This window comes from Pogonomyrmex barbatus, unplaced genomic scaffold (assembly GCF_055798465.1).
Source record: "Pogonomyrmex barbatus isolate J1 unplaced genomic scaffold, ASM5579846v1 scaffold1, whole genome shotgun sequence".
Taxonomy (NCBI): domain Eukaryota; kingdom Metazoa; phylum Arthropoda; class Insecta; order Hymenoptera; family Formicidae; genus Pogonomyrmex; species Pogonomyrmex barbatus.
This window is the reverse complement of record NW_028297098.1, coordinates 1,073,185-1,096,510: the sequence shown is the minus strand read 5'-3', so window position 1 is coordinate 1,096,510 and position 23,326 is coordinate 1,073,185. Positions and strand designations below refer to the sequence as shown.

Genomic DNA, 23,326 nt, shown 5'->3' with positions numbered 1-23,326 from the left:
CATAAACAACGAGCACTAAAAATATTATATATAAAATTGCTGCCTGTATTTCGCGAGAAAGTCGGGCGCTCTACAGTCGAATCGCCCTAGCCCTTAACACACGCATAAAAAAACTTTTATCGGCGGGGTGCGTGAGGGTTTACATTCGGGTTTGCATTGGGAATTAACATCGTTGGGGAGGATCTGGCGTTACCGCTGGAAAAATTAATACCGAATATGCGGCCGCACACGTGAAACGGCGCGATGCCGCGAGCATCGCGGATGGCGGATGTATCTGTATCGAATATTAAGATTTCCATCGGCGATAAATCACTTATAACGCGCGCGTATTCCCGCGGCGTATTCCGCGGCGGAATTTATGAATGTAAAAACGCCGCGGAAATACTGTCGTGCTCGCGAAACCCAGGGCGTTTACACCTACGAGGATCGCGCGGGTGTATTCGTGAAAAACGAGCGGTGTTTCCATCTCCGCGAAGCTTCCGTGCTCGCGATCTAATCGTTCCCGGTCAGAAAGCCGCAAATCGTCCGCAATTAACGGAGAAAAGGGAGAGGGGGGGGGGAAAAAAAAAGGAGGAACGGGTGGAATCAGAAAAAGAGCGTCAAGTCGCAAATATAGCGCAACGCTGGCGGCGAAGGCCGTGAATATCCCTGTGAGGGTAAATACGTCCACGAAGATCGTATCTGGAAAGCGAGTCGCAACCGGCTTGCACAACCGGCTTCTCTTCCTTTCGTTTCTTCATCCTTCCTCCCGAGTCTACTTTATGCGAGGTGTACATTTCGCGCAATATATATGTTGCGTACACAATACCCATCTCCAAACCCTTACGAAGTAATAAAATCTATTCGCGATGTATTTATACTCGTAACACGTGCGCGAACATGCATACGCTACGTTGTCGCACACATTTTAGGCTTTACAAAGCACACAATTTTCAATAAACAATAATTAGTACGTTTCCGCAATTTAAATTAGTATGTTATGTAGAGAGGAAAAGGGGCGTGATCGATTTTCAGATTTGACTATCGATTCGGAAGATATCGATTAGGAAATAGAATTTGAAACTAACGCATTGGAAATTGTTAATAATAATAATGGTACGTAATTCACGATAAATAATTATTCCGAAATCTATAAATCTATAAATATGAATTCAATCAAGAAAAATTGTAAGACACCTAAGATCCTGTCTGCCAAGCTATCTATTATCCTGTTGTTTGAAATTTATTTCAATTTATTGTGTGTGTGTGTGTGTGTGTGTGTGTGTGTGTGTGTGTGTAAACCTTTGTCCGAAGGCGCTTTTGGATTTCAACGTTTAGAATTATTTGATTATTCGATAGAGAACTAGAGAACTATTGCCAGCAAGCCAATTTCACACACACACATACACACACGCGCGCGCGCGCGCACCACACCCACACCCACACACACACACACACACACACACACACACACACACACACACACACACACACACACACACACACACACACACACACACACACACACTTATTATATTATTACTTAGCTAATATGTCAAGTGGCTATGCTAACTTGTAACATACGCTCTCCCCTTCTAACTCTTATTTAATCTCGGACGGGAAATCTCTTTATCGATGTACTTTGACTGTACGCGTAATTCGATTAATCGTAACCGCGTCTCGACGGCGCCATTGAAAGCCGGCGTGAGTGAGCAACAGATTCTAGGGCACCTCTCTCGTCGCCGCGACTGTATTTTTCCCAAGTGTACGGCAGGAAAGTATGACGCGCGAGTGGTGGACAAGCACCATGTGTACACATACACAGACACATATGCGTAAACTCGCATCGAGGTGTGTAGCCGCCGTTGTGTCCGGCAATGGTGCAAGGCGGTCGCCGGCTCTCTCCGATGCGGGCAACGTCGCCGAGAGTATCTGTCAGCTATATTCCCACTTAACCATTCTCCCCGGAGTGGCTGTTATTCGTGTACATACTACCCGGAGCGGATCTCTGTTCGCTGACCTTCCATTTCCACACACTCGGCGTTACTCGGCGGACAGAACGCTCTCCGCTGTGCTCACGCACTCGGCTGTACCGCGCGCCGAGTGTCGTGAACGAAAGATGAGTTCGCGGCGTCGAATGCACAAAGGGAAGCGGCACAAGGTGTCCTCCTCTCTTCCGAGGGGAAATTGAATCGTACCCGGAGTGCTGTTATGCGGTGTGTAACCCTGAATTGAAATGCCGTTTCTCACCTTCTTCTGGAAAATAACATTGACGTCGTCGCGTCTCGAAGAAAAACGGAAGAGAGAGAGAGAGAGAGAGAGAGAGAGAGAGAGAGAGAGAGAGAGAGAGAGAGAGAGAGAGAGAGAGAGAGAGAGAGGGAAAACAGGCCGCTCTCTTTATGCAGCCTTCCTATATCTATCAAAACCGCGCAGCGACGTTACGGCGCGCCGTCTATGCGAATTACTCTCCATTTCCTTCGTCATTCACCAAGCAGCTTTTGTCGGACGTTAAGTATCTCCGAGCATAATTAATCATATTTCCCCGCCGCCACTCATCCTTCGGGGTCACGATTACGAGGCCTATTTCCTTTCACGAAAGGTGCCGCCACCGCCGCCGCCTGAATTTCTCACTGCCGGCGATGAGCGAAACGGAAGGTAAGGAAAATTCACGAAGACGAGCGATATTTGAGATTGTATCAGGAGAGAGTCTCGTCGCCCGGGAGGGAGAGCACTGCCTGATGCTGAGCCACGATCATAGAATGTCCGAGCAACCAGCCGACCGACCGGTAGTCGACCTGCGTAATCCAGTTACACCGCCTCAAGACCAGTTTTTCCAACTTTGATTATAAGAGGTCACCGTACACGAATGCGCGAAATCTCTAGCGCATTCGTCGCTCCCGGTACACGCGAACAGGCGAGGTGTACGCGAGTACCCGGTTTTATCCACCTGTCGCTTTCTGCGAAATTAATTCGCGAAATCCGCCTAATGAAACTCGCCCGAGAAGTTCAGGTCTCGAACGCGACACCGGATTCAACGTTCCTGATGTGAATGAATCGTTAAGGGCCATAGCGCGTCAAGTGCGATTTTATCCCGTTGACGCATAAAAAAAAAAAAAAAGAAAGAAAGAAAGAAAGAAAAAGAACGATACGGACAGCGCATCGATTTGAAATTATAATTTTGACTCTTTAAAGCTGTAAGTTTTTAAACTTATAACTTATAATTTCTACTTCCGCGGCGGGAATAATAAATTCCGCGCGGATATTGAAAGATCCGATATTTACGCGAATTAAACTTTAACGCCGGATATTAATGTACGCGCTTGTTTGCATCGTTAAAATGTGCACAAATCTAGCTTTAGGAATAGATGTAAATATATATGTTATTACAGCTAAAAGTGTAAGTGTCGTACTTTACTGTCATGTATATGGTATACGGAAAATGTGGGATGAGTACGACTCGACATCGCTATAAAATCATATTGTTTATGACACTAGATATTTCTCGTAACACTGTATAATTCCGTGTATATATATATATATATATATAAATTCTGAAAGCAATACAAATTTAAGAAGGTATAAATGTTTGCAGTTTGAAATATAAAGATGTTTGTATATCGGATATGTTCGCGCATGAGCAAATTAGAAATTTAATTATTATATTGAAAAATTTTTATTAAGTTCCAATATATAAAAATTAGATTGTAATATCAATGTACAGTCAAATATAATAGATAAGGCATGATTATGTTAATTTTTTTTATACAGATAAATGCAAATAAGAGATAAGAGAGATAACAAAGTTTCACATAATAAACTTAAATATTAACTATATATGGAAAAAATGATTTTACTAAAATAATCTAAAGATTTGAGCAAATATAATCTGAAAATAATTTTATTGGATCATCAAAATTATGTAGATCGCTTAAACAATATTGTAAAATTTTTTTATTCTATCAATCGATTTGCATATTTTGATGGCTCAACAAAATTATTCTCAGATTATTCTCTATTTGATGAAATTTTTAAATCCTTCAGCAAAGCTGTTTCTTCCTCTCCATATACAAAACTGTCAAGCATAATAGCGCTTTTACTCGACAGAGATATAAAATTTTTAAGAAGCACTATGCAGTCATTCATTATATCATAAAATTCCATTCAGAACATCATGGTATTATGTTTATCCTCCTGTAGCGATGTATCCCGATTACTCACATAAAACTTGTAACAAAAATTGATGTAAATACAACGTAACGATCGCAACGTGAGATGATTTTCTATTGTGAGACAGAGGAACAGAGAAGATAAAACTTCCGCGAGCCTGCGAGATTTAAGGTCGACAGGTGAAGTAACGAGTTTTTCGATTTTCGTTAGAACCGAGCCAGCTCGGAGTTTTCGTTTAAAAGCTACTCCAAAGGGAAGACGAACAAAACGTCTACGTGCCTCCCTTCCTTCGTGCGAACTTTTAAATTCCTAGATATGTCCGACGAAAAGGCCAAAGCCTCTCCTCTTCGACGTTACTTAGTTGTCTCTTCCTTGATTCCGTGTAAATCCCTCCCTCCCCCTGTCCCCCCTCCAAGCTTTCAAGCTCGTAAGTGTAAAAATGGCTACTTCGTGACACGATGAACCGGACAGAAATCCGACTTTCTTTTCGCACTCCAGATACAGAACAATGACTATCCGCCTGCGTTTTCCGCATGTCTAGCGATGAGATATACGCCAGCGAGATGGCTCTCGGTGCCGTCGACATGGACGAGGTAGCAGCTGCTCCTCGAGGCTCCACCGGGCTTTAATAATGTTGATGTCGCACGTTTACGTCTCACTGTCGAATGCGCTAAGTCCCCCCTTCAGGGATATTTAACACGAGGAGCGGAGGATTCTGACTGAATGTATCGCTAGACACCGACCGACGAAGCGAATAATCCCGTGATTCAATCGTTACCTAACTCTCGAATTGGTGATACACGCGGAAATTCTCCTCGCCGATCGGCTTGTTCCTCGAACACGAAACGACCGGCGGTTCCCCCGGTCTCTTCGATACGATCCAACATATTTCTAGAGAGCCGTCTTTATAGCTTAACGATACGGCAAAATGAATTTTCCTCAAACTTTTCATCGAGCACCATCCGCGTTCCGAGCTTCTTCTCCAGGTACTCCTCGCGAGCTGGAAACTTAATACCAATTGAAAGAGGGCGGCCGAGCGTGGTGAAAATAGAACCCACTCGAGATCTGTTCTGAAATTTCAAGAGGCCGAAGTCGATGTTGCTCGTTACAAAGATCTCTCCTTTCCTCCTTGTTCTATCTGACCGATTACATACGCTGCCTTCCGCGAGAAATTCATTTTCGGTTGGTCGCCATCAATTGACCCCGTTTAAATCTCCTCTCCACTGTTACTCCTTGATCGCGATATGTAACGTTCTTTGCCTCTTGTTCTCTCCCTCTTTCTCTCCTTCTCGCTCTCTTCTTATCGTAGACAAATATAGACTCCGATTAAGTTATAGTCCGCAGCGCGCGCACGGCATCTTCATAAGCCTGCGAAGTTTATTCCGGATAGACGACGACGTCGTAGCGGGACGTTGGTCGCGGCTAAATATAACCGTCGATATTCCCATTCAGACGCACGTATGGCAAAAAAGATGAATGGAATGAACGAGCGGCTGTCCGATGACGGCTCCCCGCGATCTCGAACGTGTACCGCACGGCCAGAAACGACCAGAAATTATAGATATGCGTCAGATAACATTTTTGCAACACTGACGACAGAGTCGAGTCCGCGTCGCCGGGGAATGTGAAATGAAACGAGCGAGCGGACACGAGAGTAACGCGAGATCGATCGGATCCGACCCGATTCCGCGGACGATGGGGGGAGTAAGAAAGCGCGAGGAATGCGTCGGACGGACACGCACGCGAAAATCGCTTCTCCCTCGAGGCAATAACGTGCGGTAAGCGATCGGTAAACGCGAGCAAAATACACGTTTCGTCGTTGGTGGAGCGCGAAGCGGGACCGATTTGCTTTTGTTCGCCGGCCAACTTCCGCGCGTCGCAAGAAAAGAGCAGAAAGAAGGAAGAGAAAAAAAAAAGGGGGGGAGGAAAAGAGAAAGGGGAAAAAAAGAAACCCGAAGAGGGAAGAGGGAAGCGGCACGACTCTCTCGCGCGCGTTACGCGGGACACGGGTATTTATTTTTACGACACCGACGACTTTTATCTCCGCTCGACCGCATCGCGCCGTGGCCTCCATTTTAGAATTAGCCGAACGGAAGTGCGGTGTTACGCAACGCGACCGACAGACATCGTCTCGCGATTAAACGAGCGGTATCGTCGCATTTCCGGTGTGCGTCTCGATACACCGAGGTCACCATAAGCGCCTTTCCCACAGTGGCGTTTATAATCCGGGGCGCAGCGTGGGCGCACCGAGGGAGAAATATTACCCCGAGGTGCGATTTATAACTTAGGGATTTGATAAATCGTTGCAAAATTGAAGGACCGATAAGCGCGCCCGAGTGAACTCATTTCGTTGATATATTAATAGGAGTAAAGAAGTAATGAGCTATCATATGTCTCATAATTATCCCGCAATGTAAGAAATGTTGTATGAGTTATAAAATAGAAGTGATGTACGACAAAAATAACAAAGTGTACCGTTGATATTATAATAAATGTCACAATGAATAAAGATAATGAATGTAAAGATGAATCTTTTACCATTGAATACTCGAGAATATTTTCATTTCTCCGGTACATTCTTGAAGAGTCCCTTTTATTATTATAAAAATGCAAAATGGAACAAAAGTTTGTGCAATTTCTTTCTTTCAACAAGTCCTTCCTCCAGTCACCCCCCCCTCCCCCTCCTCCCGTCGCTTCTCTACCTTTGCTTCCTTTTTTTCCTTTTCCCCTCCCTTTGAGAAACAACGACCGAGGCCCTGCATTCACAGGGCAAGGGAGATATTCCGTCTGCATCTTGTAATTAAAACGTCGCGATCGAAAAACTATTTACGCGCTGCCTCCGGATTCCGGCGAAGAACGCTTAAATTAAACGTGGCACGATGTACCTCATAAGTTGCTAATTCAAGTACCGGCAGACGAGAGAGTCTGGAAAGGCAATTTCGCTTCTCTCCCGTGTCCCGCAGTAGTCGCAGGTAATTAGAACTGCGAACGCGCAAGAGTGCATATTGCATGCAGACGCGGCGCGTGCATCGCGACGACGTTACGGCCCAACTTTCCTTCCCTGACGATGAGAATTCGACGGAAATGTCAGTGTCCCCGTTATTTTAATTTTCCGAAAGCCGAAGAGGTGAAAGATACCATAACGTCCGATATGTTTCCTCGGAAAACGACGATAATATCGATTAACTCGTGAAATGCAAATATCCCGATTAACCATATAAATTCTGTGCGAGCGCCGACCGGACGGTTAAGAGAGCAGAAAATTCGCTAAAAAAAAAAAAAAAAAAAATCCGTCACGGTGAGCCGCGAGTCGAAATGTACATAGGTGACTATCTCATTTGCAGCAATTTACAATTTTTTTCCAATTATCGTCACCAAAGATCTCACGTAACGGCAATTAAAGTAAAACTCTCTTTTCCCTCGCTTGAGTTATCTCGACGTGTAAATAAAAATGGAATGGGGGGAGAGGAGGGGGAGGGACGGCGAGTGGAAAAACGATAAAATTCTCGACGCAGCATGTGCGTGCCCGCAACTATAGCGACCGAACTACCGACGATAATTATCGTCTTTGCATTCTCTATAAATTCACTTTGCGACAAACAGCGAAATTTTTACGAGCGACTATGCGAAAATTTACATCAAACTTTATTGCTATCATTGCTTTTTATCATGACCCAGTATTCGCTCGCCGGCATGAATTATGCCGTATGTATATATGTTTATCACGCCATCCATGATTTTGGCGTAGCTAATCAAAATAAATGATCCTGCTTTATACAATTCGTTCATTGTATTACGGTTGATCGTTTTTCCGCTTCCCTCAATTACGTCGTGTCAAATGTATCTTTGTATAAGACACGCATTAAAATATTTTGGCTGATAGCTAATTGGAGTTATCGAAATTTATGACTATATTTATATTTAAATTAATAAATTGGTTTGCAAAAACTCAACTAATTTATAAATCTGAAAAACGTATATAAAATAGCAATTTATCGATTAGTATCTAAAACTAATAAAAATATTTGTTTTCTAAATAAGTATATTTTAAAAAGAAATGAAAAAAAAAATATACTAAAGAAATACACAAAAACTGCATTTCCAAATGCAGTATTTTTAAAGATGTTTCGAGTGAAGGATTAATATTACGCGAAAACACTTTCAAAGAAGAAATTAATGCGAAACGTCCAATTTTTTTGCAACATATCTCTTTGTCGTTTAGCTTCTTAGTCCATCGACGAACGAGCCAATTTCGAGTTTTTGCATAGAAAACACGATCCTGTCGTCTTCGGCCTCATAGGAACGCTAATGAAGACTAACGATGGGCGTTAAAGCATCGATTCTCTATTTCACGCTGATAACAAATTTACATCGAATACTACGAATGTACACCTGGATCGCAGTCATAAAACTATTGTAATGATAAATATGTAATGATGATTAAATGAATATAAGAATACAGAATATAAGAATACACTTTTTTATTTAATACTAATCGAGCCAAAAGTAGAATCGTTAAACCTATATTGTTTTTTTTTTTTTTCATTTTTATACCTTATACTCATCTATTGTACTCAGAAAAAAATTAATTAGTCTTAAATTAAGACAAATATTCTCATATATAAGAACGAATAATATAATCTTCTTAAAAATTTTAATTTTGATTTGACTGATTTTGTATTGATGCAAGTATTATTTTTACACAGTTCAAGATTACAAATCATCTATATGAAGATTTATAATATTCTTGCTTATATATGAAAATATCTAATATTTATATCAATACAAATTCAATCGAATCAAGACTAAAATTTTTCGAAGATTATAATATTCGTGTTTACATATGAAAACATATAGTCGATTTAAAACCATTTTATTTTTTTTTTGTATATTTGTGTATTAACATGAAATATCGATGCTTAATTAAGCATCGATATTTAGATCGAAAGTAAATAAAAAAGCGTGAATAAAAAAACACGCATGTTATTAATTATAAATATTAATTATAAAGATTAATGCTTACAAACTTCATTACCGCTACGCAAACATTTCGACCTTCCATATAATTATTATCTTTAGTTAGTAACAAAAACAGTTATTATTTTTACTTCTTATATTTAAAAAAACAAAGTAGAAATAATTTAAATAACTTAACAATACATTCACCTCCTTGTCAAATCTCACAATAACAGTTCCTGAAATATTTTATTTTCGGTTGTTGATCTTTATTCTATCAGATATGTGTATAGTCACATCTAATCCAATTCATGAAAAACAATTTTATCAACTCGATTTGAAAGGAAATATGACTTTCTTCTTATCTTTCTTCTTATCTATCTTCTTATCTTTTATGTCTTGGATAATTGTAAAAAGTCTCGAATTTTTTTTCAATTGAATTTGATATGCACGAGGAATAACGTTTTATTTAATTTATATTGTTTTATTATTTATTTCAATTTGTTTTTTTAATAATTATTTTCACACTAAAGATAACCATATCGAAGGTCGAAACGTTTGCGTTTGCGGTAATGAAGTTTTGTAAACGTTATAATATTTATTAAAACATATCTCGCTTCGAATAATCCACTGGTTATTCACTCTTGATTTATTTTCACAAAGAATTGTTATTATTAATTGTTATTATTAATGTTTTAACATTCATCCAAATCGTAGAAAAAAAAAAAAAAGAATAAAGAAATTATTCACAACGAAATTATTTCTCTCGTAATTAATACGCTGATTTCAGATATATATATATTTTTTTGCAATCGAGAATATTGGCTCGATATTTGCAATCTCATCGATAATCACAGCGGAGATATTTCTCCGACGTGAGTCGATAATCGAAGGGTCTAAGGATAATGTACTTATAAACCGGCGCCAGGCTCGTATTCAGAAAATCTGCATGTAAATCATCCCTTCTGTCCACGCGTGTCATCAGCTTCGTCCATCATGAGAGCGACTGACAGTCGGCGGCGGGGACGATTTTCGAATTGCAAATGTATTTCGGCCGCAATCGGACGGGCATCAGCCGCGCTTTCGGCCCAGTCATTTCTGACGGACGATCGCTGGTTTCTAAACTCCGCGCTGCGACCGCTAAATCCAGCCAATTAGAACGGATTCGACGATAATGGTCGCGACATGAATTACTGCCGCATCACGGCGATCGAGGGTCGCTCCTCTCCTAATGTCTCGGCGCGCCGAAATCAACCCCCATCGATTTATCGCTCGCGCGCATTAGGATACACATAGCCGTCGCCCTGCCATTCATTACACGGCTCGGCATTTTCAGAAATATCGATAAAACAAGAGGAGGGGAGGACGTGATACACATCCGCGGTGACATTAAAACGCGCCGGTGATCGCCGGCTCGCTCGCTGTAAATTTTCACGGCGGGGAGGAGATCAACGCGGTTAACTGAATAAACTAGGTGCGGTACACCGAGTAGTTAATCGTTAACTCGACGTAAACGCGAAGTTTCAGTTACGCTTTTCTCGCGTTGATTATATCCGCTTTGATTATCGCGTCACGAATATTCGCGCGCCGCGAAACGAACGGTTTCCACGCCGATTTGCCGCGCGGCGCGTCCGGCACGTTCGGAATGCGATTTATTCGGGCATTAATGGACTTTTTTCGTTGAGTATGCTTATATGCGTTACGCTTCATCGAACGTATGATGAAACGTAATGCCCTCAAGTATTCGACGAGACGATACGAGGTTTCACGACAACGAACTGTAACTCGAAACCCAGCCTGAAAACAGACCGGCATCGAGGTGATCATAACGGAAAGCAAACACCTTGACGATCATTTCTCCATAATCCCAATGAAATATAGACTCAAAATGTAGAGACTAGAAAATTTTTTCTAAAAAAACTTAGCTTTCATTTTGATTCTTTTGCCTTCCTCTTATTTCATTTTATAAATAAAAAATGAATATGACAAATGAATGATGTGAGTAATTTTTCTCTTTGTATCATTTGGGAGGAAAAGTATTTTCTAGAAATACTTCTCCACGGTAATTACATTACAAGCAGGGATCTCGAGATGCGCAACTACATCACTGTCTGATTCAAAACGTAGTCACGAGAACACGTTATACGTCACAGGCTGAGTCATTCGAGTCTCCCTTCTCTGTCGTTCTTCTTTGCTTTTCCTACGCAGGTATCTCAGAAACCGTTCTGGCGACACTTGAAACGAGAGAGATAGAGGAAAAAGGGATGGAAACGTAGAAAGCGGAGGAAAACGGAAACGAAAAAAAGAATAAATATTTCATGCCGTGACCTGAAACATCCAACTAAATTCTCGACAATCGGGAACCATGCCTCGCCTTTTTTTCCCGATGTTTGCCTCGTGTGCTTCGAACCACCGCAAAAACTTGCCGAGCTACTCTAGTCCATTTTTAGTTTCTTCGCGCAGGTGCCTGGTTCCGGAATGATGGCAAGAAAGAAGAAGAAAAAAAATCCTCTTTTTTCCTCTTTATTTTCCCGCCAAGTTTTTCGCTCGAGTACTTGTTTTTTCCCTGCGAGCGAGCGAGCGAGCGAGTTCATCCGTCGCGTCATTCGGGACGTCGGACAACTAAACTCGCTGTAATTGAAAGAGATAGCGCGATCTATCTTCCTCGTAAAAAAATCAATCTTAACGACCCCGAAGAGGATATGCGTTTCCCCGAGACAGTGGGAACCCGGCTTATAAATCATTCGCGCGCGCCCGCCGTAACATTCTTCCGCCGTAGGTAAATTCTATTACGGCTTCGCTACGCCGCGGTCGGAGGAGATCCCCCCCTCCCCCCCGTAAACTTTTGCCGCGTATAAAATTTGACGGATGCCATTTTTTTTCCATCGCGCATTACCCGCCGCGCGGCGAGATGGGCGGCGAAGTTTCCTCGTACGTTCGCCGAAAGGCATGTTTACCGCGAGTACGTGGCCGATCACGTATCTCCGCGCTAATATACCGTGAGTATTCCCGGCCCGAAGAGATCGATATCGAGATCCCCCCAGCGAGGAACGATTTTTATATCCGAGAACGGGAAGAGGAGAAGGGAAGAAAAAAATGTGAGTGACTGTTGACACGATGACGACAACCCGCATAGCTTCCTCCCACGTTATCTGCGGATATCGCTATCGATACTTCGGCTTATCTAAGAGATTACACGGAATCACAGACGGAAACATAGAGATAAGTACCGCTCATTTTAAGAACGATACCACGGGAACGGACACCGGAATACGTCCGTAGGTTCTTGCGACGACTTGAGGCGGCCCTGCGGTCGAGAAGTCTATCGTTCTGCAGCTTACACGTTCTGAGAGCAGTGTTTCTCGACGCGAATCGTCTCATATTCCAAAATCCATATTCCTAATAGATCCAAGATAATATCATCAAGATAAAACGCAAACTGATTCATTTTTAAATCTAATAGAATTATCAGCCGTTCGATAAAACGGCTCTCGAAAAGATAAAATTAAATCAGAATTAGAGAAAAGATTAACTTGGTTAATGCTTAACTAGAATAGCTATATTTGATATCATTGGGACAAAAATGTATATATATTAGATGATATACCAGAAGGAATTTAATCTGGTAAATTTAATTTTTTTTTAATGAAAAAACATTATTTTCTGAACGCGAGTGAGAAAAACATTTTCAACTCTCGTATAATTTTCATCAAAACTGCAAGGAGGATTGCATAAAAATAACGATCGTCTCCAGCTGTACAGCAACGCCGGAAAAGCGAAATATTTCACAAGTTTTGTAATACGTGGTATTAATTTCACAATCCCGCGATGTCAAGAGTAAAGCGTCGGTCCTCCTGAGGAGGTCGGGTATTTAAGCCACTCATGGCGTACGCGCGAAAAGCTAAGGGTACAGCTCCATTTGCGAGTATATCGTGCCGGTTTTTGCGCGAGTACATCGTGTACGTTCGTGCCCGAGATTAAACACATTCGCCTCGTTAATGAAAAGCTACGCGTAGAAGGTAGCCGTGTAAGCCGCTGACGACGGTTGGCCGGCACGATTTTTACTCGCAAACGAAACGTAAAGTTCGGAGCAAGGATCCGTGATTTCTAAGCTGCACTTTGTATGAGGTCGACATTCGAAGTGAATCAGGACTGCATTCATAGCGAACGTTACATATTACAACATCGACGTCGTACCGACGTCAATTACATCTCTACTTTTGGAGTCTAATTAAATTTACTCTCTCCATAAAATGAGATTCTCTCCGCGACCTGGCTGAAGATGATATATCGCTCGAGCGAACTTGTATCATTTCTTCTCTACGTGGATTTTAAGAGAACCTCTGTCCTCAGCCGATTAGATCGTTGAGAAACACTGTCTTGCACACACTGCACCTACAACAAACGGCCGGCGACCCCAGGCGCTCTTTGTCTTCTCGACTGCTCTTCGCCCCTCCCTCGCCACTCGAGCCAGCCGTCTCTCTCTTTCCTACCTTTGTCCCGTCTCACTCTCACTATTTTCTTCCAACCATCGTGCGCCGCTACGATTCGTTCGACGGAATGGGCCGAGATTCCAGGCTAAAAACGCATTCAGATCGACTATTTTGGTAAAAAGCGACACCGAAATCGTTTCCGTCGTGAATTCTTCAATATTAGAACGACGCCATTTCGATTATTCTCTATTTTAGATCGTCGTTATATTTCTCTATTTAATATAATTATATTATAATTTATTTCAATTATCAACTGTCTTTCCATTACTTTTTAAGAGAAGATTAAAATCGTAAAAAAGAGAGAAATCTCCATTAAAAAAATCTCCATTAAAAAATTCCCTGATTCTTCCACAAATAGAAAGAGATTTGAGAATTCAACTTGAGATTCAAGATAACATTTTTAATCAAGAATGTGAACAAAAGACTTGTTAGACCAAGCTAGATGACAATGCTAAATATTTTAACAAATGTTAATGTTTCTAAAAAATTCATAATCGCAACGCAAATGTTTTGATCTTCAGTGTAGTCATCTTCAGTGCGAAAAACAATTAAATAAGAAACAAAATTAGAAATAAATTAAAACACTGTTGTTCTTGTAACAGTCAAATTTGGTTGATATAAATTGAAAGCGCCTTATTGTCCGAGATTTAAAAATTCATTTAATAAGAAGAGAATCACAATCATACATACTAACTCAAGTAGAGTTGATCGTTTTTTAATGGCTGGATCAGATGTGCCATAAACACATATTTAATAACAAAAGATAATAACAAAAATTAATGTTGCAATAAAATTTAAAATCGATGTACAAAAATAAATAGAAAAAAAAGTATAAAGAATGTGAAAAGCTGTAAAGTGACTATATCCAATAGAATGAAGACCAATCAACTCGAAATAAAATATCTTAGAAATCTATATCATCGCGATGATCGACAAGAATATGAATGTGGAAATAATAAAGATAAAGATAAGGATAAGGATAAGGATAAGGACAAAAAGAAGGAAAGTAAGTGGAGAAGGAAAGGGAGAGAAATTTAATTATAACATTTTTAGATATTATTAAATATTATTGTTCTTGTCCGTTTAACATTAAAAGTTTACAAAACGGTGCGATGATCGAAATATCGAGTTCCCTCGACACCTGAACACATCTCATTACGCGAAGTGCAAACACGAGCCTAAAGGAAACACGAATAATATTCCCAATGTTCATATATTGGAAAATATAGATATGGAGGTCTACCGAAATGAAATTTATCTCTTATTTCATAAGAGAAATATATTCTGGAAAGTCAATTCGCGTGCGAGAGCAACTGCGAGGGCGGTTAATAACGCAGACGGCTCGTAGTTGACCAACGAATAGGACGGACGTACGATACGGTTAAAGCGCTTAATTGAATTTTCGGACTGGCGTTCGGTGATTTTAGTTAACTACCCGAAACTAAAATACCAACCGCGAACAAGACGCGGATTTATGTTACGTACACTATTTCAACCGCCGGCGAGCCCCGCTTCGAAGTCGGGATATATCGATGATTCAACGCGAGACATGACTAACCATCTTGCGGTGTTTCATCGGCAAGAGGCATGCCCGAGAAACGGAACCCATTAAATTCGCAGAATATTTCGCGCACAATCGTAGCTTTCGGTTTCCCCTCACCGCCGTCGCAGCACCAGCCCTCACCCTCTCATCCCCCGACCGGGCAATTAAATCAACATATCCGCGCATTAAGCCCGAGCTGAGGTCCTTGCGAGGAATCTTGAGCCGCAAATCCGCGGATGTATTTAACCGCGAGAGCGGCAATTTAGTGGCAGTTGTCGCGTTTACTCTCGTCATCGAGCGAAACGCGTGCAGTCGCAGGATTTCGCAACGCGCGAATATCCAACCGCGTGCGAGAAAGTAATCGGCGACGTACAGATGAAACTTTCCGCCTGCCGGCTGACGTCGTCGCATCACGCGTCGAGATCATCAACGTAATGTCGCCATCAACGTAATTTCGCGAGAGGAATTAAGCTCGATTACTTCATCACCGATGTATTCCAATGAATAATTGTTTCATATCCCAACAAATTAGAGCGAAGCATGTCGGCAAGCCGACGCGATAATGCACCATTATTCGTGACGTATAATTAAAATTTCGAAAGCTTCCCCGCAAATTAGGCTAATGTGGAACATCCATTGATATGATGAAAGTAACAAACCTATTTACATCGGCATTTCTGATCTCGCGCGGTAAATCGCGCTTCGGTTTCAATTATCCCGCGGAACAAACGGTTGACGGATATGAATGCCATTCCCGGGATGTGCGAATCCATCCTCGCGAGAATCTACGCGGCACCATTTTCGTGGCCGGGTCGAACTTCCAACCGCGCGATTTCTATGTTCACCGGGATTCACGGAGTAAGCGACTTTGGGGGCAACCTAAAATATGGCCGAGACCCCGTGAGATCGGTCGAAAGGTACACGCCCCTCCTCCTCCTCCTCATTCACCCCTCTTCCAGTCGACACGCAGGTCAGCTCGGGCGACCGTGGCTAACGTAATTCTAGAATCGGCCGAGCGTTTTCCCGCTGTTTGCATAATCCCCGCTGGATTGTACACTTGTTTACGTCCCTCACATACCGACATTTACAATTTCCAGCCGGTTCGCGGCGGAACGAGGACAGTGATCTATAAAGAAGGGAATCTTTTTCCACAATATTGCATTCCACCAAAAAAAAAAAAAAAAAGATAAATTTCATTTTATATAAAAATACACATACGTATTTTCAAATATGATAGCACGACTTAAAAAGAGTGATTTTTTTTTTTTTTATTAAAAAAAAAACGAAAAATTTTGTGCAGATTTTGTTTTAAAGAAAAAATATTTAATTCGTAATTTGGAATTGTCTTCATCAAGAATTATCCCAGTCGTATTGATTCGAGGACATAGGATAGTTACATTTTATGTAACATGACTTGAATAATGTAACTGGAATGTAACATGAATTGTGCGTAACAATCTGTCCTTATGTGTAAAACACGATGCGTGTATTTTTCTTATTTTTTATGCCGACATGGCTAGCAAAATCGCTTCTTTTTTACATTCGTAGTTTTATTACTTTTTTAGATGGAAGGACGAAATATCTCTCCATCATTTCCGAAATCGTAGATTTTACATCGGCGTTGCCTGTACTCGACGCACGACGCTCCGAAATACGAATCAACGAAATTCATTGCCGTCATCGTTACAATGAAAAAATAGAGATATATAAATAAAAAGAGAGATATATAAATAAAAATGCGGCGACATGTTTTTCGAACAAAACTCGGGAATCGGAGCGGAATCGGAGCTTCAAGGGGACGCTCGGAAAATTACCTGACAATGCTTGAAAACACGTCGAGGATCTCCCGGGGCCGAAATCCCGATGCAAAATAGCTCGGACCCGATTGGCTGGATGCAGACACTCGCAGACGGATCTCTCGCGTCAATTAATACCAATAAAAGTAACACGGACCCAGACGGGCATGGATCGCGATCGTTCGCAGGGCTGCGCGTGCGAACGAATATGATCCCGCATGTATCACTTTCAGTTCGCTTGTCGAGTGTAATAAACACAAAGCCGATAATTTTTCGAGCGTGCAACGCGAAGCACAATGGGCTATTGAACTCTTAATACGATCGATAAAAATGAAATAAGGACAATTGAAGCCGGCGAATTGACGGTAATCGTCTTGCGGGCCGAATAACTTTAGCTGATCTATCTTGATAGCCACTCTGGTCTCGGCATTAATATTACAGTTCGATATCGCGATACACGTTGTTACAATCTATTTTCTGGAGTATATATACATTCCGCGTTATAGCAGAAAATCATAGGCGAAACGTACGCATATAGTCAGACGATACGTACATAGCGTTCCAGACCTATCGAATTGCCTCTTCTCTCGACTAATCCGCCTTGATGTAAAAATCGATTTTTCATCTCTATGAAGAATACCAAAAAATTAACAGTTTCTTTCGCGTTAAAAGAAATAAAAATTTTAAGCTTCGGAGATAGTAAAAGCTTATTCTTCATCCGGTTTCAAATCGATCCGCCGAGAGATTTGCCGTATAAAAATTAATTGCAAAAACGTTTAACGTTGAAAAATGAAGAGCAGCGACAAATGATAATCTCCTTCGATATTTGCGATGAAGAAAAATGAACTTGGGATTGAGTAAGGAATCCAGGGATGAAGGATGATCCGAAGGGTCGTGTATACGCTTTATATTTTCCGGTGGGATGGCCGCAACAAATCGGAGTCGCGCATATGAAGACAAAGACGACCGGAATACCTTTCAAGGATTACAACGTGAATACAACCGGAGCTCTCCCTCGTCCCCATTCTGTCTCTCTTTCCTTCTCCCGGGGGGTAATAAAACCGTGACACAGTACTCGAGGTCGCATGAGGAAGATCCCCCCCCTTCCACTCCCTTCTTCGTCGTTACCCCTCGACCGCAATCGTCGAATCGTTTATGCGATGCTTTCCGGCAGTCGCGGCAAAAGAAAGGCAGCGTTTTGGCGGCTTTTACGACCCGGCACGTCCTAACTTTTATCCAATTATCAATTTTGCCAATCGCATCGCCCAAAATTTCCGTCCGAGAGATACACGTGCGACGCACGTGATTGATCGAAATTGGCGCTTGGGTCCGAATCGACGCTAACTCGGCGGTAACTCGGCTACGGAGATCGATAAATGTTCGCAACTCTCATTTCCTCGCCTGCCATTATACGCTTCTCGTAGCTCATAGCCTTTGGCCTTTTAACCCTTTGTGTCCGGCGAGAGATTCCAGGAAGAGGTTCTTATATTAGAAAGAAACGTGAAATCTAATGGCCCAAGGTCTGAGCGTTTCTCGCCGAAAATATTTTAAAAATGTAATTTTTAATATTTATGGAAGGCTATTCTCTCTCTATTCTTTACGTGGAATTTTTTTACATACTGAACATATTTGAACACAGTGTGTCTTTCCGTGGAAGCGAAAAGACGTGAAAGAAAAGATGCGAGTGAACATGGAATATTGATAACATGGTTTTAACATGTTGCGTTAATGCGTCACAAAATTCTATTCAAAAATGCCATCAGAGAGCTAATAAGATGTCAATATATCGCTATGGTATTTTTCTATTCATTACTTCGTTACAAATATATTTTTATATATTTTTAGAAATACGGATTGACGGATTCTATTGCAAGGGATACGAAATTCGTGGTGAAATCCTGGCGATCGAAAAAAAAACAATACGAGTTCATTTCGAGGGTGTCGGAATGTCTAGATATCGAAAGATCGTGTCGCCGTAAAAAACAAGAATAAAAATACACCCGTTTCGAATTAAATCTCAAGTCTCTTCTCCGATTATTTGTTCGCTGTTAATCGATACGCCACCGCCAGTTGTCTCTTTCATAACAACCATTATTAACCATCACGGAGATAAATATAAGCAAATAATAATTCTCCGGGGACAAAGTCGTCCAAAGTTCCGAATCGCGCAACGCAAACACAATGTGAAAGATCAAATTTAGCAACTTGCAAGATTGCCAAATTGATATCTACCGGTTCGCCTCGCCCAATAATTTACGTTTACAAACTTCATGAATTATTTTAACGATTAATGACCTCCGCAAGTTTGTTCGCGATATTCGGCCGATTTAAACGCAAAGGTAACTATTCGGGCTGTTAATCAGTCAGCGCGGAACGGTTTTAAAACGCGACCTCCGTCATCTCGACGTCGAGCGACGAAAGTCGGGAACTGTCTTAACGCCGCGTTGTACGCCGCGTTGTAATTCACCGGGGTTATCGCGATTCGCATCAATATGCCATGCCTCCCCGGCAAACATCGGGCACGTTAGGCATCGTGTCAGCTGAACTAATTTTGCGTTCGGGAATCTCAACGAGGAAAGGCGCAACGCGCCTACAATCAAGCCGTAGCCTCCCCCTTCTTTGCCTCGCCGGCCCTGCGACGAATTCGTGCCGCGATAAGTCGTATCGCGTCACCTGGTATACGGCGGTAAACCATCTTGTTAGAGCAGGAGAAGCATCGAGAAGCGCACGTCATCGAGAAGAACCCCTCTGTGTATAAACCCTTTGTGCTCGTTCGTCCTCCTTACAGGTAAACAAAGCGCCAACCGCGAGTCAATTTCTCGCCGAATTGCTTTCACTCGTTTCGGTCGTTTGTCACGTCTACTATTGGGGATTCGTTTGACATTATAATGTATAAGAAAAACTACGATATTTATCCTTTGCCCGTGTTTAAACAAAAAAAAAAAAGTGTTTTGTAAATAATTTACGGTTTCTCTTTCGAGGAATAATCGGAGGAAGCTATAATTCTCCGTCCGTCAATATCTAAATTGCTTCCTAAATTTTTGTTTTTTCTTTTTTTACAATTCTTCAGTATATTAAAAAAAAGAAATAAGTTACATTTTATAAACAAACAAAAAAACGATATATGTGCGTAGATGGGAAGTTGATAGAAATTGTTTTTAACGTTTTAAATAAAAACATTATGTAATGAAATTACACTAAAGAATTTTGCGTTTGTTTCCTTACAAAGAGAGATATATTACGCGATGTCACAAGTCCAAAGAGTTTTGTTCATAAAACAAGGCGTCAATAGAATGTAATCCGCTTATTTGATATTACATCAGCTATGTTTGAAACAAGTTTAACGCGCCTGCTGTGCGATTGAAAGTGAATGAAAAATATTTCTTGGGAAGCCCGACACCCAATAATTACGTAATTATCGCAAAAGATTTGCAGTCACGCAATTTCACGGGCATTCGCGATTGCTTTATTTACGTTTCATCGAAATAACGGCCCGATTTCCCCTTAAGTGTCGGTCCACAATAAGTATTTAATCTTTAAGCCGTAAGAAATTGACTAATCATAGTCGAGTATTCTTTTCATATTCGATTATAATTGGTCAATTTCTTACTTCTTAAAGCTTAAATCACCTATTGTGGACCGACACTAGGCGGTTCTCGAGACAATAGATAGATTAGCAGTCCGAATTGCGGAGCCAAAATTAGTAACTGTCGTCTGACATTCATCGATCGTTCCCCGGGAATCGTGACAGGAAAGTTTTTCGCAAACCTATATTTCTAACGTCACGTGCGACCGAAACAACGTTATTCGCTCGAGTGCATCTTCTTTGAGTGCAAATCGCCTGGCGGGCGACTTTTCTGTCTTGTTCCTCTTTCGCATCCTTCTTTTTTCCTCTCTCTCTCTCTCTCTCTCTCTCTCTCTCTCTCTCTCTCTCTCTCTCTCTCTCTCTCTCTCTCAACTTTCCAGCCAGTTCGCGTCATAGCGCGACTTGATTTTTCTAGCAATTTTACTAACTCCACTATTCCCGTATATGTCGTTTGCAGCGCCAGTCGTGCCTGTCTCAGTTACGAAAACTGCAATGTGATTCATACAAATATTGAAAATGAAGCGCGGAATCGCGGTTGTAATGGTAACCCGCTTAACAAATTTATCGTTATTATTAAAACCTAATTTAAATCCATGCGCCGTGTTTGGAAAATCTGGGTTAAATGTTAACTCTACATCGCGTATGCGATTACGTAAGCATTGCAAACAGTTATTAGCCATACGCGGAAGTTTGCAGCTTTTGCGATCGACCATCCATGGTAGCTCGGAAATATAAGTAGCAATAATTCATGTTCGATATAACAGAATTTTCTCGAGACAACTAACAATCTCACAAAATTTGTACCGATCGAATTTTTAAATGTTTAAATTTTTGGAAAATATCTGGTTACACACAAACGATAGATTGTATTTTTATTTTGTCGAGCGACGTATATTGAAAATTTAAATGTTACTTAAAAATATTCATTGGATGTTATTTATAAAAGAAACTGACCGATGAAACGGAAGAAAATTAATTACGCCGACTGTCAGACCGACAATAGACCGAGATTCTGAATTTTAAACTTAATTTATTCGACAGACGCTGCGAGTTAATCAAGACAATAATCGCCCATTCGTACTATTACTTTGTCCTGTAAAAAGTTATAATTTATCTCTGTCATCCGGCAGTAATTTAAGAATTGCGAAAGATGCGCCGGCTAAATATTGTATATAGCGGAGCCCCGATTATCCGACTCTCCGTTATCCGACATTCCGTGACACGGGAACCGAAACGAACTTCAACCACGAACTTTTGCGTTCGTGGAATGAGAAGTCGTGCATTTCGTTACATTTCAATTTAAAATAGATAAATTTGTCGTTTTAAAAAACATTTGTCAGTCCGTTATCATAAAAATAGTTGACGGTGGCTGCCCGAAGGAATGAACCTGCGTACGGGATTCTCTTTGGGATCTCGCTTGCCTCTCGTCTCCATTCATTATCCCATTTTCGAGCATCCCATTTTAAAGCATCAGTCGGGCCGTCGGTCGTGCCGGACAAACCAAATTTCCCCCGCTATTGTATCCTTCCTCTTTCTATTATTTCGGAAACTAAAGTCGAGGTCACTGGCGACCGTACACGTCTCGATTGGGCCATTCACGGTGTTCGTTACGCTCGCCTCACGAACGGACGAGGTGCACCACCGAGTCTCTCTTACACGTTGCGACTTTCCTTCCTCTAACGAGAGAAAGAGAGTTGGATCGCCACGACGATGTGGCGCGGCAGCTCGGATAAAGTAAGTCCCAACGGATGCGGACTCAGGCCCCGCTGTGAGAATCCATCCCCCTCCCCTTCCCTCTCCCTCCTCCTCCTCCTACTCCCGGTCAACCGGTGCGAGGTGAAGGGAGGGAGGGATCAGGTTCGCGCATGCGCACAGATTCAAATGCTTCGACACGATCGCGTAGCGAACGCGCGTAACCTCGAGAAAGATACAATCCACTCACCGAGAGTTCCAGAGCAGACCACCAGGCCGATGAACAAGAACGTGGATATCGCGACGAGAGACCGCTGGGGCCTCGCCCAGTGCGATGGCCGTGCGACGCATATTCTCGGCATTGTCAACGGTCCCAGAATCCACCACCAGCTCCAATGACGGTCGACCATGTCCTAAGCGGCCTCACGGCGAGAATCACCACCGACGTGGCCCTACTGTCCTCTTCTTTGTGTCAACGGCGTCCCGTTCTCGCTAGTCTTCCCTCGGAACACGCGCTAACAGTCACCAGCTTTTCAACGGTCACTATACACTATTTTCACACGCGCCTCTCATCGTCTCTCACCTCTGTTTTAACCCTTCGACCTTTCCCTTTCTCCTCTCGCGCGTGACCACGCGCGAGATAGAATCGGTTACGATAGAACGAGCACACACGTCACACTCGCGCGCGCGTATGATCTTTATTCCCGGTGCCACAGTCGAGACGTTTCAGCGATATCTACCGAAGACCAACACCGTGCAAACGCGCCTACTCGACTGAACGATACGAGGACGCGACGCGCTCGCTTCGCCCTGCCCGCTCGCGTTCGCTTGCTGGCTGCCGCCTGGAATCCCCCTCCCCTCCCCGTCGACCGTATCGTGCCTTGTACCCCCACCTCACTCTATCCGCGCCAGGCCGCGACGCCAACCCCCCCCTCCTCACCGGCGTACAAACAGTGATCGCTCCCACTAGTCCATGCTACTTGTTGATCTTCGCCCAGGGATGTGAATCCTCTCGTCGTATCCCGATCCCGCTTCTTCGATCTAGAAAAGAAAACAAAGAGCACGTGTTGCATGTTTTTCTTTTTTTGAATAACAATGATTGTAATAAAAATAA

At 42.1% G+C, this 23,326-nt stretch overlaps 1 protein-coding gene across 2 annotated transcripts in view; it reads right to left on the bottom strand.

Annotated features, from left to right (window-relative positions):
- The window catches only part of shg (DE-cadherin), a 124,969-nt gene extending 101,935 nt beyond the window's left edge, over positions 1 to 23,034 (bottom strand). Inside the window, exon 1 of one of the 2 annotated variants that reach the window (XM_011643437.2) lies at positions 22,463 to 23,034. In XM_011643437.2, the coding sequence (XP_011641739.2) occupies positions 22,463 to 22,622 (160 nt within the window). In that variant the 5' untranslated portion in view covers positions 22,623 to 23,034. The remainder of the gene's footprint in view (positions 1 to 22,462) is intronic. The other variant, XM_011643438.2, reaches the window with a different exon arrangement.
- Positions 23,035 to 23,326: the final 292 nt, after the last annotated feature.